This window comes from Colletes gigas, unplaced genomic scaffold (genome assembly GCF_013123115.1).
Source record: "Colletes gigas isolate AHSC1104 unplaced genomic scaffold, ASM1312311v1 Colletes_gigas_Sc00018, whole genome shotgun sequence".
Lineage (NCBI taxonomy): Eukaryota > Metazoa > Arthropoda > Insecta > Hymenoptera > Colletidae > Colletes > Colletes gigas.
The window spans coordinates 5,107,383-5,124,521 of NW_025106647.1; the positions used below are offsets into that span (position 1 = coordinate 5,107,383).

The window sequence follows — 17,139 nt, forward strand, 5'->3', positions numbered from 1 at the left end:
GGTGACGCAAACGATCGTGCTTAAGCCTGAAACTCCCAGAACCCTCGATCTTGACCTCGAAGATCCACTTCTGCACCGGCGCGTCCTCGTCCCTCTCCTTGGTACGACATACGAGTGCAAGAACGTTCGCACTTAGGCTCCATGTAGCGCTGACAAAGTCGCGAGGGCTTCAAGTGACTCTCCTATCTCGCACACGTACACACGTATACACGGTCCCGTTCATCGTCTCATCCCTCGCCGTTTCGGCGAACGGTCTCGCTCTGCTTCGCGTCTACAGTGCAATCTGTCTCGCTCCCTCTCGCTTCCCTTCCTCTCTGGCGTGCATGGTCGTCTCTCAGGAGAGCACTCAGAATCTCCTCTTGACACGAGAGTACTTCCGACTCTACCCCCCTTTCGTTCCATCCACCTCTAGGTGGCTCTTCTAAACCTTCGCGCCCCTCGGCTTGTACCTCCCGTCCTATTCTCCGTACCCTCCGTCTCTCTCTACCTCCCTCGTCGTTTCGTCTTACTCTCTTCTTTCCCTCTTACGTTCCGCTTCCGCTCAGTGTCGTGCTCGCGCAATATCTCGAGCTGCACTCTCGCCTAACTATGTTACCGCGGGCCGAGTATAACCTCCGGCCAGTTGTTCCACGTTGTTCCGCGTTTTCCGAGCGTTCCCCGGGCTCCCCCTAATGAAATACCGACCGATCTTCGCTACCCAACAACCCAGACCTCTCAATTCTTCCTCGCGCCAGAGTGCCTCGACTTTTCGTCGCCTAGGCCCCTTTTAAAATTCCGCCCCCGTCGATCGTGGAACGTCCTCGACCACTCGGAGAGCTCTATGGCATTTGTCTCTTCGATTTCACCCTTTGCAATCCGAGATCCGTCGATGCGTACACCCCCGTCCACGAATTAACATCGCGAAGCTATGAAAACTCGTATCGCGTGTCGTGGATTGTATCACAAATTTTTTTTTTTCATTAATTAATTAACCATTCCAACCTTTTTGTAAGATCTAAAATTTGCTGTACAATTTTACTTGTAGCACGTTTATTTCAATTCCATACGAGCGTTGTAAAATTTATAGAAAAGTCAAAGTGACTTAAAAATTGTACCTGTACCTTAATTTGCATTTTCCAAGACCGCGATTTATGGACATTGGTGCACACTTTATTAAGCTACGTTACACATCGCGTACGGCTACTGACGTTCGTGTTTCCCAGTTCTTCGTCGAGAAAAAGTAAACGACGAACAACTCTGTATTTCCGATCCACGGTACCAAATTAGTCCCTTAATTTCCTGACTTGTTAACAGCGCGATCGACGCAACTTTTTTACTCGACTCGCTCGCCAACGTGCTCGGCTGGAATTCGTGTGTGAACGAGCAGGCTACTGATCCGAGTTAGCAGCCTTTTAATTGCGACGTTGGGAATTTATCCAGGCAACGGGTTTTCTTTTTAAGGCAGCCACGTTTCACCGATTGGACAGATGCTTTTATGCACGTTTGCTAAAACTATACATTATTAGGGAACGAGTGGAACGCAGCCCTAATTATGATCTACGGTCGTTAAAAGCGATACGAATCTCTTCGAGCCTGCTGTGCAATTGTAATATACGTGGAGTTTAAAATTATTTTTTCAAGACTTAAATAAATATCTCTATTGTTTACAACTTTATTAGTCCACTGATCCAAGAATCCCCCTTAAACCACTCATTGCCAAATCAAAACAGTACAGTGTTTTGCAAAAGTAAAATTTTTATTTTAGTAATCTACGTAACCTAAAATTCGTTTCAGTACTTATTTTTGTAACCTCGTTAATAATTCACAAATTCTATTCAAATTTAATTCCCTCGGCGTCTTAACTCGAGAATTAATTTTTCTAGTATCACTGTGGTAAATCCTTTCAATAGACTCGCGTCTCTTTCGCAAACAATTCTTCCGTTCGACGAGACCCCGGTTCGCCGGATGATCTCCGACCGCAAATTCGCGAACGACCGCGCGACATCCGAGATCACCGGTTCGAGGCAGTCTAGCGTTTTCAACCCCTCGGAACAACCCGGGGAACCTCGTCGACACCCTTTCGAAACGCGGGGGGCAAGGAGCCGTAACGGGCCACTATTTCTGTCGCGGCGACTGGAACTTCTTCCCTCCTTTCCGGAACATTGCCCCCGGCGAATTGTTTCCAAGCGTGGCCGTTATCGTTTGACTCTCCTCCCAGGATTTACTCGGACGGATTCACCCCCGTCGGACGTAATATCTGCCCCCGCGACGCTTCCTTTTCCACTCGTTCTCGAAACGATTCGCCGGGGCCCCCGAAGTAAGTCGGAGACGCGGTCTCTTTTACAGACGATTAGAAACCGGTATCGCTCGCATTACCATTTCATCGTGGATGCTCGCGCGAGCAATGGTCCCCCGGGACGATCGCGACTCTCTCGAGCGTGTACGCTTCTCGTAATTCTCTCGGATATTGTACTCGTTGTTGTTGTTTTCTTATATTCTTCCTCTCCGTCGTTCGTTCTCGTTTCTTTTACGACGTCCGAGGCAAGGAAGCGAGTTTGCTTTCCCGGCTATCGGGTCATTAAACCGAGCGTAACTTATTCCACGATCGCCGCATCGTTCACGCTCCTTCGCTCCTCTGTATTCCGGAAGCGTTCCGCGACCGTCCACTCGAACGACGATAAACTACATATACGTAATCGGCGCATAATTCGACGGGACAATGGCCGGCCCCGGGATCCGGTCGGATGCGCGCAAATTGAATTTCGTTTCGTCGATCCTGGACCTCGTCGCCAACCTTTCCACCGCGGTGCAGTAGTCCCTCGCTCGATGACGAAAAATCGGGCACGACGGACGTCCGTTCTGTTTCGAGTCGTTGATTAAATACAGGGTGTCCCGTAGCATATGGGACCCACTTCAGGACTACATTCTACGCTTGAAAATTTCAAAAATCATTGTTTTCGAGTTATGGCGAGTTGCTTCTTTAACACGCCGTATTTAAGATCATTTCCGGAATAATTATACTAACATACGACTCATCATCGCTTGACAACATAGTTGAATAGGACGTATGTTTATGTGAACTTTTTTATTGTTTTTATGAGTATAATCTAGTCTCGCATATCACCAGTTTTATTTAGAATTCGATACTTTGGATATCTGGTATCGAAACTTTCGGAATTAACTTCGTTACACCGTTTTTAATTTATTGTAAGACAACGTCAGCTTTTTCTCATTTATCACGAATCACCATAGGGTACGAATACAAGTGGTCGTCTTAATCGTCGGTTTTTGTCGGGGTTTTCTGGTCTCGTCTTAATGATCGCGAGCTCGTCGAAGGCGTCTCGTCGAGGATGCAGGACGCGTCCCGTCCTCCTGCGCGGCAAACGAGCTCTTTGCATTTTAGTAGGAAATTATGCGCGCTCTTCCGCGTCCGTTTACGAGCCGGAGCAGGAAGTTGCTGCGCGCGGAGGGGAGAGGTTAGAACCGTTCCCTGAGAAGAATAGAGGCGAGAAGGACGAATATTAGCGAGCTTGGCGAGAGCAAGACGAGTACCGGATACGGTCCGCGGCAGAAAATTCACGACCCTTCTGTTCGCGCGCCGCCACCCCACGACAAACCCAGCCGGTAATGGCTCGACGGAGTTCCTTTTGGCCATGCTCGACGAGCTTTTCCTTAATTTGGCGAACCATAAAACAACCGTGCGAGTCACCCCTGCCCGTAGGATATGTTTCATCGCGGCCGTCTAAATCGCGCGTGCTCCAGGAATTACTTCGTTTGTAAATGGCGCTACGGCGGCAAGGTTTACGGGCGATGAATTTCTTTTTTCTCGCTGCATAATCGGGGACTGTGGCTGGCTTCTCGGGCTTTCGCGCGCGCGCTCGAGGATTTCTCGTTGCGCGACGGGGTTAAATACTCCCCGGGGAGCTGCGTTAATTCATCGCTGTGAACGTTCGAGCGGTCGAATCGTCACGTTGGATCTTAATTATTTCTCAACCATTAACTGGGATTTAGGTACGGTTTCGTCGACAGAAATTGTAAATGTACGATCGGAAAGTTAATTTAAACAACGACGTAACATTCAAGAGAAACACTCCTTCTCGCGTTACGATAACGATTGCGAAACTTCTAGATCGATCTATTCCTTTTTACATCTGTTCCCACAAATATATTAAGACTTGTTTTAAGAAGAACTCGTATAACCTCGTAATAAGAGCACGAAGAATTTCCTGTATTAATGAAAGTTCTTCGATATCGTGTTATCAAATAATCCAATACTCCTGAATGAGTCTACTCATCGGAGGAACTGTAATTGAAAGCAGAAACTGGCAAGACACACGGCTATAGAAGCAGTCTGACGACAATGGCCAGCGTTAGGGATCGAAAGGAACCGAGAATAAACGTTAGCAACGCAGAAGCTTTACGGGTCGATAGTTGACAATTATTAAATCGAACATATAGCAGGTTGTTTGCCTATTATAAAAGTGTTCTACCGTGTTTACTACCGTGTAGCGCACCGTTTCGTCGGTTCTAATAGTTAATCCAGCGGTAAGAATGCGATCAGCAGTGGTGCGGTTTACGCGTTCGGGAGATCAGAAATGACTCGTGTAGCTCTTACGTAGGTCGGGTAATAACAGGAGGAAGAAGATATCGTTAGGATATTTCCTACGAGACAAAGTGTACCGACAAAAGGTCGGGAAAGGAGGAGATCGGGGGAAATCGAGCGAGGGAAAACTATGAACCCGGCTTCTCGAGGACAAAGCTTCTCGTTCAGGATCTTCTCCGACCTCCTCCTACCCTTTTTCCTTTCATTCACCGTCCCTTCTTGGAAATCCTCGGGAAGTCTAGCTCTTCTTCCGACCATCCCCCTTTCCAACCTCCGACGTTTTTTCTCCGTTTTATCTCGTTCCCCGCGCGGAAAAGATTCCGCCGGCATGCCGCTGACTCCGTTCGAGTTAGTTCCGCAATAATCATGAAAAACATTGTGAAGGTTCAATTTGCCGGGAAATACGGTGTCCTCTGCGTGAGGCAGCGTCGCTCCGAGTACCTCGAAGAAAACATTCGTACCGTGAATGCGGCGATTTGTCGACCGAGTCTGCCCGATCGTGACAATTAACGCGACTTCCAGGAGTTTCCTAAAAATTGAACTCGTACCGTACGACTTACTTTTATTGGAACTCGATAACCTCTTCTTTTCGTTGGTTCTTCGTGTTACTATCCGACTCCCTTCTTCCGCGTACAGGTTCTTTGCGTTCTTTATATTCTTGATTCTCAGTTTCGCTTCAGCATGGCAATAACGTGCACGAAATGTGTCATCCAATACCGAAATGTAATATTTCTATCTCCTTTTACACTTTGACTGCCACGTCACCCATATATGGGTGACAGAACTGTAATAATGAATTCTCAAGGTGAAATGTTAAAGAAAATAAATTTTAATAGGCTTTGTAAATTTTAATGAGGTTACGAAAGCAACTACTACGTCAACTTTTAAGTTTACAATTGCCTAAAATGAAAGTTTCGGTCCCGTAAACAATTTTAGGATTTTAGACTGGCAGTCAACGTGTTAATAGCCTCTGACAAAAGCGTACAGTAATCCCTCGCTAAGTTACTTAGAATTAAATCTGAAATATGACTATGTTTGCAGCCACGGATCAACGCTCGAAACTGACTTTATTTCGTATTGTTGCAGGTCTGAATCCCGCCGAGGAGAGGCATGTGAGTATCAAACAATTTAACCATTAGATAATAGATGTACAATCGCGGTTTCGCCAGTCGACAATCGATAACAGTCTATTAACAATGGATGCTATTGTCGCAACAGGGCGTTCGCGTGTTAAAAGGCGATATAGTTGCACGCGAGATACAGAATTGCCACGATCCGACGCGAAAACGACGAATTTCGACACCGAATGGGAAGCGCATCGAGATTCCGGCGAACTCCTTCTCGCCGGAGATTTGCTTCCAGGGAAGCTGCCGGATGCGTAGATACATGGAACGCGCGCGCAGGATGATGCTTAATCTGGAATATTATCCAGCTACCTCGATTTCCGCTCCGCGTTCACGGCTTAATCCACTCGTCTATCCTCGCGTGATACGCTAAATCCTCTTTCGCAAAGTTTTCAATAAACCTGCCGACAAACGATTCGATTGATCTCTGTTACGACATTTCGCGCGTCGACTAACCGCAGAGAACGACTCGAAGAAGATCTCGTATGTACGATAAAACCTCGATTAATGTTCCGTACGGTGCGTTTATGGAACTTAAAAGCGCTTTAACGGGGTCGTTTTAACTTTGCGCGAACAGGTGAAAATATAAACGTAAACAGAATTGCATTTAACTTTCTTTACGCGATATTATAGTACGGTAACTTGCACAGGATGAACCATTAGAATTTATTATTTAACCTTTGTACCCGTAACCGGATTTCTCATATTTCAAAAGCATGGACACCGGAGACTTCATTGTATAAATACAATTCGTGCCGTGTTTGGACTTTTTTTTCATCGATAACTATAAAAGAGACGGCAGAAACTTTTATTTTATTAATCGGATGATCTTTATCGATAAAATGTGAGAACAGATAATGCTCAACTCGATACGTTGGAAAAGCGGATATATTCAATATCCCAGCTATGCTCTGCCCTTTCTCCACGCTTCGTTTACATTTTTCAATTGCTTTATTCTTTGCTATTTTAATGCTATCTGAATATTCTGGATAATGGATGGATGGATTCTTTATCCCTGGAATTCAAAGGATATTCAGGACATTGACGTTTCACCAAGTTTTAGAAAAGCACGTCACATGGAAACAGCGTCGAATGTAATTTTCCTGTATTGGCAATCGTGTTTTTCTTTTGGCAAATTTGTTCCGTCCTTGATGGAATATCGAGCGTCTGCATCAAAGTTCGCTCGTATCGGCATCCGTTTGGCAGGTCTTGCTAACTTCCTCTGGCAGGAACTGCCTCGACATTCAAAGGATCGAACAAGGGGACATTTAATCCCATTGTATTTGAAAACGATCAAAGAATTATCGATAAAAGGGGTACTCTTTTTGAAATTTAAGCTCGACGGCGTATACACAAGTTTGACCGGGGCTCGTGAACAAAAGGGATTTTTCGTTTGGTTCCTTCTTGTCGGATCTACTCGCTTTATCCTACTGTTAGGGCCACCATTTTTAGAAAATTTCTAAAAGGTGCCAAATTAAAATTCTGTACTCGATACAGTTTTTTAGATGATTCTTTATGATGTGAAAATCGTCTTGAAGGGAAATTGAACAGCTGTGATAGAAAAATAACTCTGCCCGAGCATAAAACAGTGGTAAAGATAAAAGTATGGTTCTAGTTCCGGCTATAGACACGCTATAAAGAAAAGTTCAAAGATGTAATCAATAGGACTATTAGTGTCCCAGGTATACTTAGCTCCGTTCCGAGAAAAACGCGATTGAAGTTTGAACCTTGTTAATTATGCGTGCTCCCGTTGAATACCAAAGGATGGGAACAAATAAAACTGCATAATAGCGTAGCGAAACTACTAATATTTCAGACTCTCGGTAATAATGAAAAAGGGGAAAGGGAAAGAGAAAGAGTCCCAATCTGCAGAGAACACGCAAGGAGGTCGTTGGCTAAATTTCGCGATCGAGTACCAAAATGGACGCCGTCGTCCATCGCGGAGGATACACGCCGTGGATCGGTCGTAAAATCGTAGCGTTTCCCGGGCTTTATGGGTCACGTGACTCTCGAAAAGATCTCTCTCGCCTCCGGATCAGCGGGATCGAGCGACGGAATCGGGACGACGAGCACCGACCCGAGGAACGACTCGGTTTCGTCTCGTAAAAGAAATTAGAGCGTCGCCCGTGTGTGGCTTTCGCGCTAGAGAATATCGGGGGCCAGGAACGAATAAAACGGAACGTTCCGTTCGATCGAGGCTCGAAGGAACGAGACAGAGAGTGAGGAAAAAAAAACAGGGTGAAGTGGGCGAAAGATAGAAAAGGGTTCAGCGTACAAAAGGGGAAAGAGCGAAGAAAGAGAGGAGGATGGACGCCGCGGATCAGCCGGTGGAAGAGGAGGAAACCTGAAATGGACGTAAAAGCTCGAACACCGGAACACAGGGCCGTAAAAAGCTCGTCGTCAAATGCACCCCTGTTCTTCTCCGCCGTTATCCCCTGCCAACGTGTCTGCCCCTCTCTGTCCCGCCCTCTTTTTTCCCTTTCGCTCGCGCCCTTTACCCCACCTTTGATAGCATAAAGCGGCTGCTGGGCGCGGCGCGCGTTTATTAAAAGCGCTTCGGGCAGGCAAAAAAAGGCTCGAGAGACCGCTCGGGCCAGTGTTCCCGCGTTGCTTGTGATCTCGAGTGGCCCGCAGGATCGTTCCGCGATCGATCGCGGGGAAGAAGTTCGTTGCGCCGGGGATAAATCGATTTTGGAACTATCGCGCTGTCCGGATCGACGTGCCGCGGTACGACAATGGGGTGGCGAGAGAGAAGGGCGGCGAGGTCGGGGGTCGTTCTGGTCGATTCGCGCAACATCGACAATCTTTTGACAGCGGGAATGGAAGAAAAGCGGAATCGCCGGGGAATTTTCGCCCGAAACCGGATATACAGGGGATCGGGAATTTTTGACGTCCAATTAACGAGCTCCTTCTTCGGGAACGATAATTGGCTCGTAGTCGAGTAATTCGCTAATTTCGCGGTACTCTCGCCCGCTGGGACAAATTTCAAATGAATTTTATGGAAATAGTAGAAAATACGATATGCCCGGGTGCTCGATATCATAATTATAGAGCTACAAGATTAGACGTTAAAGGAAATAAATCTTGCTTCTGTCAAAATAAATTCTACGACAAATTGTGTGTATGCTAGTTTTCAGTTCTCTAAAAACAAAGTATCGTATCCGTGATCGATTTTTGTGGGGTTTGGTCTGGCATTCGCATTAACCAATAAATTCTTCGTTTATATTTTCGCGTTCCCGTTCCTCTTTGCCGCCAGCACATCATAATGAAATAAATATACAAGAGGGAGTAATTTGCATTAAAGTCTGTAAGCCTTACGAGTATAACGAGATCGAGCACGTTCCCCTTTTCAGCTAATTTCTGTATTCCATCCAATGACTAATACCTGATTTCACAATAATAAGCGTTGGAATGAAACCAAGTTTATAGAAGGAGACTAATAAAGCAAAACGATCGAAATTGAAATACATACATGTGGCATTCGCCCGTTTCCAACCGAGCCCCTCGTTCGAGGAAATATTTCGCCTCGTGTCCGTACAACGGACAGGTTAATATTCAATATTTGCTCTTTAATTTAGTTCCGACGAAATATTTATTTTTCGCTTTAATTAATGTCGCGGATAAATTAAGTTATCGTCGTTCCCAATTTCTTGTCGTGTAGTTCCATTGCGTAGCATACGCGAGACTGAAAATAACGCTTGGTAGAATATATTTTTTAAGTTAGACTTTATAAAATTACATAATCACTGTTCTTGACATGTATAATACATAGCAACAAAGTATACAAATTTTACAAATGCATAATATACTGATTAAATTTGAATACAATCCTTATTTTAAAATAGTGTTTACATATTTTATTATTCAAATACCTATTTCAAATACTATTTACAAATTTAAAGACCGACTCAGAGTTGGCAGAAGGTTGATGATCCGTGTACAATAATGATTCTTAAAATGAACACGCGATTCGTAAGTTGAACATCATCTCTATCCCCCTCAGAGTGAGCGAAGCACGCAAGACAACATTTAAAAAAACGTATAAAAATCCACTGGTGTTGAATTTCGTCCCCGTTGTACGAAAGATGAACGTGCCAGCTCCAGGGCGATATTCGTTTTAAGAATCGCCACCGATTGGTGGATTTGAAGAGAAATCCCCTCGAACGAGACGTTTCAGTGAAATAATAATGTTCGTGTTATTAATCGCGTGACGCGTTATTCAATCGCACGAATAAAATTCCCCCGGCGTCGGGACGGTCGATAACGATCATTAATTAATTCGTTGAGCGTTTTATAAAACTGGACCGGGATTGACTCGAACCAGTGTACCGAGAGGGACGCGGTGGCGATGGCTGTGCAGCCGTCGCGTTATATTCGGGCAGAGTGATTTCCAGCGTAATTATCTTTTCGCCATACCTCTTTTCCGCGCCGTCATTATGGGCCATGTTTTAACAGCGCACACACCCAGCATAACTTGCGCAATTTGCTGGCGGTGCCCGTGGCCCGCGGCCGGACCGATAATTAGCGTCCGTTTAATATGCACAATTATTACGGATTGATAATCGGGACTGCGCATCCATTACACCCCGCCATTGAGATAGATGGTAATAGGTTTCCATCGGTATTAGCCCTCTCTCCATTCGTGTTTCTCACTTGTTACGACCCGCCCTGTAACCCCGTCTCTCTCCAACTTTTGCGCTGTGCCTCTGTTGCGCGCGATCTCATTGGCTCGATCTGCTTTCATAATGTGTACCCGCCGGCTAGCGATGGGACTAATTCGATAGTCGTTTTCAAAATTTTCAATCGACGCAAGGATAGCGGGCTCGCATCGAAGAGAAGCTAGTTCGAAATTAACCCTTTGTCTGATCGTGCCAGGGTATATACTTTCGCCGATGTTGAACGTGCACGGGGAAATTCTGTGCAAGCTCGGTTGCCTGAAAAATCGATTTCGTCGATAGCAACGCTTTGGATAATTTTCGTGCAGTAGAACCTCGATTACTGCACGAAAACTTACTGTAATAAACGAGGTGTACCATCGAATAAGTTCTGCTCGTGATCTTTTTACTGGAAAACTAGGACGATGCCCTTGGATGGAATACAAATGCAGTGATCAGAATTTAAAAAAAAAAAATATTCACATATAAATTAATAGCTAATAGTATTGTTATTATGGCTCCTTTCACTTGTCGAAGCAACGAACAAGTCTATTATGCAATTATCGAGGTTCTACCGTATAGTTAACGCTAATTTGCACATTGTTTTTCTCACTTACTTTCTCTCGTTACCGGTGTGCATATGTGTCTAATGAAGGCATACTATCATTGTTATCGCTGAAAATAAAAAGATGCATAATCCGATAGAATCAAAATGGATTGGACAGTATACAATGTAGTTCTTTTCAAGAACACACGTGGGAAATGAAACACGTAACGAACATCTTCGTATTGAAGGTGGAGATAAATTACTGATAAAAAATACACAGAGCTTCTGTGGAAGACTTCCTACGTTGAAAGATCGCTCGTTAAACTTGGAAAGCTGGCAGTGTTGATAGTGATTCATAACCTTCTCTATTTTCTTACATTTTTCGCAGCAAGGCTGCATCGTCTATCCGAATATCAAGAGAGTGCAATTTCTAAAAATATTCCACGTACCGAGTGCCGCGCGAGCATTTTCCCCCGGGAGGTGGGGGGGGGGGCTGTAAATAAATATCAATTACGGGAATACGAAAGCTCACGGCGTGGGTTATTAATCGACTTTCCGAAATGCAATATTCAAGCACAGGCTATTGATCATCAAGCTAATTTTTGGAAATTAATGGGTCGAGAAATATTGTTGCGTGCAAATTATGCGATACATTACCGCAAGTGTTTGTAAACGAACTCGTGCAGGAATAATACCACCGACGGAATAATTGATAAGTTTCTCGCGAGAAAACGAAAATTATGTTTTTCCAGGGTTACCAACGGGACAGCTTGCGTGGGTATCGTATCCATCGCTACTCTGCTTCTCGCTTCCACACTTTCATCGTCTTTACGTCTCTGTCAAACTGCTCTCTATCTTGTTCGTTTCCCCTACATAATTCTCTTTCATTCTCTTTACCTCCGTCTCTCTCGCACCTCCGTTTTCCCTTTCACGGTCTTCCTTCCATCGAACTTCTATTTATCTCCGTTCCGTGGCAGCCTTACAGGATTCCCTACCCACCGTGAGCCCGAGGGCTATGAAATTGAAATATGAATGCTAATAGGGTGGTTGGCTCGTGTCGCGTCGTATAATGTTACTGATTGCTGGTACGTCGGTCTTTTACCCTTCCCACCGTTGGCTCCCTTCTGTTGCTCCACAGCTTTGGATGCTGGGAAGAGGCTGACGCGTGTTCCGTGTCCCCGCGCATCGGTTTGCTCGTGCATAGCGTAATTGGAACTCCAAATAATGGTAGTTTTCGAGCCTGGTGTTCCATTCTATTCGGGGGACCGAGCGCGAAGAACACGGGAACCACGTTTGCTTCGAATGTTCAACAATGATTCTCAGAACGAACACCAGACGTGATTCGTAAATCGAACGTTTCCATTCCCTTTGGAGACAGTGAAGCGTGAAAGACGACATTTAATTCTTTTGCTACTTTTTCCTTAACAGAGTGTCCTGGTAATCGTCAACTTGAAAAGGGGCGGCTCTATAGGAGAAAATGATGTCGAAAATATGGTATAAACTTTGTCGTACGATCCTTTGTTTTAAATTTGTGTAACTATACGTACCAGCAGCGCGCAATATTTCATTCGGGGAGCCGACGAGACAAAAATTTATATTTGTTTGTTTGCCTGGGTGGATTTTCCGATAACACGCGCGCGCGCGAGTGAGAGAGCGAAGGTTTGCACGGGCAAAATGGAACCGTCGAGCAAGAGAGGCTGGATTACAAGGCGACGCGGTGCAATTTAAAATTAGCCCGGGGAAACGGTAGCGTGGAAGGCGCGCCGCGAAGAGTCTGTAAACACACGGGGAAGAGCGTTTTAAAAACGTCAGAACGGCTCGTGGGGGAATGGTGTGTATGCGTGTGTATCGTAACACGCGGAGAGCCACTTTAGAAACGGACTCGGGACGCAAAAACGGTGGAAAAGCAGTTTGCGCGAACGTATGTCCCGTTTCATCTTGTTCGCGAATTACTGTCACTTTTGCGTTTCGGCTGGTATCTCGACAAACTGGTATAACCGAATTCGTTTATTCGACGATCGTGTTTCGCGGGTACGATTTTTCGCGAGCGATAAAAATTTAGCCGAATTACGCGCACGAGATAATGGACAGTTATCAGCGATTCGATACTCGTTCGAAACAGTATTTCAATAATTCTCAAAATATTACCGGGATAATGATAGCATAATTTATTACGAATTGGAATTAATTACTATCTCGATACCTTAATTCAAATACAATATGTTTATTTGGATAATTGCTACGAACAAACGTTTATTTCCATTCGTTCGGCATTTAGGTATAAATCAAAGCAGTTAGCGAGCCCAGCATATGCGCTGAAATCATGAAAAGACCGCTGAGTTTGAAAATCACAAAATTTCAAGTCAAGCGATGTTCATCTTAAGTAAATCTTTACTATCGACGTTTCAAACGTTTGAAAACCAATCTTTCGAGGACTCGTTTGGATGAAAAGTAGCAACGTCCGATCCAATTCCGCTTGTGCTACCGATTACCGGACACCTCGCGTGCAGCGTCCGGAGGGTTAAAGCTGGTCGCGTGTCGCGCGATAAAACTTCCGTTCCGCTCTGGAGGCTCGTTATCCAACTGCATTCTCGTGCCCTTTTGGCCGTCCACGATCCCTTTTTGTCGCGCACGCCCCCGGGTGATCCGATCCCCGGGATCGAGCATGGCGGAATCGTCGCGGAAAGAAATCAGGAGAAGCCGGAAAGAGGCAGGCGAAGGTTGGAAAGGGGAACGGGGCAAACTCCGTATCTCAAATCGAAAACCGACGACGGCCGGAAGAGAACGCGAGTCGTTATTATTCGCGCACCGGTAAGCTCCGTCTTCCCGTTCCCAGAAGAAGCTTTTCTTCCCTGGCACTCGACTCCACCTCTGGCTGACGGCGTTCCCCTATCCCGGGTCTTCCGCGATCCGGAAAAATATTTCTCCGCGCGGAGCTTCTTTCGAAGCTCGCACGCGAGGGGACAAAGAGACACGGGACGAGTAGAAAGAGAGAAAAAACCAAGGGTGGAATGTCTGTTACTTTCTCGGCGTCTCCGTGGAGGTGTCGACTCATAACCAATTCATGAAACACCGAGAAACGACGACTGTTCTCCGGTGTTAGGGGAAGGGGGAGGAAAAAAGCGGGAACGACCGCGGAATATTTATTTATCGCCCGTCACGACGCCAACGGGGCAGACGTTTTTTTCCAAGCTGCGAAGGAATGGGCTTAAACTGCTCGAGCGAGGAACGAGACGGCGCGAGGGTGGCTAACGTGGAGGGAGAGAGAAAGAGAGAGACTCCCTCGAGTTGCACGAGCACGAACTTAATTGAATTTCACGATACTTACGCCCGATCCGAGTAGCTCGCGGCAAATTGTCGCGAAAGCGAGTGGCCCTCGATGGCAATGAGAAAAGTGCTCGAGAAGCGGCGCCGCATTAATTCGTTCGCGGACCGAACCGACGACGGGGCTGACAGCGAATCGTTCCTCGAGAACCGACGCACCGAGTCCTCGTCGAAGATTACAGCGATGTTTTCCTGAAAATATTAATTTTCTGTATTTCTCTACCGCTGTCGACGTGCCCGTCAACCTCGAGACACAAAGAAACTGATAGTATACGACGAAAATTGTGATCGGTTTGAACATTTTTCACGTTTATTATTTTTTTTCGCGACCCTGTATAATCTGTAGTCACGTGAACGAGAGAATTAATCACGTGGGAAACGTCGGGTTTTTTACTTGATTTTATTTGTAACTTTTAATGTTTCGAATTGGCATCGTATGGAACATTATTTTTGAACGATCTGAAACACTTCACAGAAATTTCAGCAGATTTCTCCTAAACGATCGACACGTATGTATCTGTTTTCCACGTTTCAGAACAGAATTCCCTGATATTTTCCTCGTGACCCTATTCTAAATAGCTTCGAGTGGGCGTACAAGTTTTTCAACAACAAAGACTGTCGTCATTCAGAAAAACTTTTACGTAAATGCTGGAAAACTAAACACGTTTGCTTACGGAGAACGGTACAAAATGTTTTCTCGTACACTGTTGGGTTACCAAAGTCGAAGGCTAACTCAAACCGCTTTGGAATTACGAAGAAAACTATAGGGGTAACAGATGTCGTCCACGAGATTAATAGAAAGCATTTTTTGAAGAATTAACACTGAAAGTATTCAAGTTACTGATAGAACATTTGAGACACTTTGTGATCGTCGATCTAAGGATCCAGCTTTCGACGTCCGCGAGTTAGCCACGATTATTCGATATTTCATCAAGCTCCAGCGATGCTTTTGTTTCTCGCACAATCGTAGAGTTTTCGCAGCGTTAATTAGCGGAACAACGACGTTCGAAATGAAAGGGTCAAGGTGCGGTGCAATCGGGGATTTCAGTAGATCGTTACGATTGTCGAAACAATGCATGTGGTCCAATTATCGATTTGTTCGTTCGCAAAGCCGCGGCAGTAGTATGGGAATTCCGATTAAAGGCTCGACTCTTTATACCGCCGCGACTTTCCTTTCATTTCGACCCTACGACTTCGTAGAATATTGAAAAGATTTTACCAAAAGGAAACAACATCGTTGAAACTTTATAGAAATTAGAAAATTGCTTATTTTTCTTAGATACTTTATGTTTTTCAAACCTTAAGTGAATTATTGAGGGCGCTGTAGTCCTCCGCAAGTTTAAACTAATAATTATTTAATATACATTCAATGTAATTTATTTGAAAATGTATGTAATTCTCCGTTAGTTCACTATTTATTAAATGCTTTAAAAGAAAGTTGATTTCCATTTTCCAATTTGGTTTTGTTATACGCACAAACTGATAATAATTATTATTACTATCGTTGTTACTTTTTGTACATTTGTCCTAAAATATCTCTCTGCTCAATAAAATAAACATGGATCATTTTACGAGGACCTGAAAAGGAGTGAAAAACGTAACAATTTAATTACCAATAGTCGATATATCCCCAGAAACAGCGAGCGCGTTGCATTGCGCTAAAATTGATTCGTCGTCATCGTTTCGAAAACAGTCCGTAAACAAAACTGACGCACGAGAAACGTATCTGAGAACGATACAATGTGTGCATAATGGTCGTGAAGCTCCGTGTCGATCCGAGCTCGAGTTCGTCGCGGATGGAGCGAAACACGATGCCGAGTACACAACTACACCGGGAGTGCAAAGGGTTGAAAGGAGCCGTCTCGATTTCTCTGGCTTTGCGTCGCGCGTTAGAAAATCGGTCGCGAATAGAGACGCTGGGGGTATCGATTGTTCTCCGCCACCCCGGGAGCGTTCCTTCTGTGGCATTTTTCTTGGTGTGGCCATTTTTCCGGGCGTCGTTCGCCTCCCTCTTTTTCCAACTTTTCCTTTCTCCCCTTTGCGCCCGTCCAACACCCCTCTTGAACCGGTGGTCCTACCTTTTTCTCATCTTTTTTTTTTTTAATCCCATCACGGAGTCGAGCGCACACCAACGACCCTGTCGTCCGGAGGTCGGTAAATTAAATCTCGAATAAAGTGCAAATAAACGAGTGACGGGGGAGAGGGTTGGCGAACCGGCGGGGTTACCCGGTGTCGCGCAGCCTAGTGGCTGGTGGTCGAAAGTGCGGTGCAAAAAAACGATCGGACGAGGGTGGAAAAAACGTCCAAGCCTCGCGGCGGAGGGGGCCGCGCCGGATAAAAGAGCGTACCGACGCGAGAGTGTAATTTATTTTAATTAGAGTGGCTGCATTATGTAAGCGGGCGAAGCGTCGATGAAAGGGTTTGAAAGGGTCGAAAGATCCTGACACCGGAGTCCCGACCAACATTGCCCCCCGCTGCCCGACGCCCCTTCACAGTGATCCCTGGAACAGACTAATTCGCTGCTGGCCCAGGCCAGACCCGATTGAATGTTTGAAAAGACAGTCGTGTTTGTCTACTTTCGGTAATTTCCGGTTGGCTACTTCCGGCGCGTGTCATTTGCTGATTACCGTCGGAAAGGGTGGGTTCGAGGGTCTTTGCACAGGTTTCTTTTTCGCGAATATTCTATTTCTGAACGCAGAGCTACGAAGTAATAAGCATTGCATCGAACTACCGAATATTTCTATTTGTTACGCCGTAATTTGAACAAATTTTGAGAAAACTGCCGCGACGTTTAAACAAATAACAGTTTAAAAGAGTTGCTTTCAGGATGGTTTCGATCGACAAAAGTAAGAGCCAACTCGAAGGAAGATAGCTAGAGCACGTTAACCCCTAAATCCGGATCGACGC

The 17,139-nt window shown here is 45.3% G+C and overlaps 1 protein-coding gene across 2 annotated transcripts in view; it reads left to right on the top strand.

The window, feature by feature from the left end:
• LOC122400411 (protein groucho-like) overlaps positions 1 to 17,139 on the top strand; it is a 162,840-nt gene that overhangs the window by 123,269 nt on the left and 22,432 nt on the right. For both annotated transcript variants that reach the window (XM_043401865.1, XM_043401864.1), the window contains exon 7: positions 5,669 to 5,694. In XM_043401865.1, the coding sequence (XP_043257800.1) occupies positions 5,669 to 5,694 (26 nt within the window). The remainder of the gene's footprint in view (positions 1 to 5,668; positions 5,695 to 17,139) is intronic.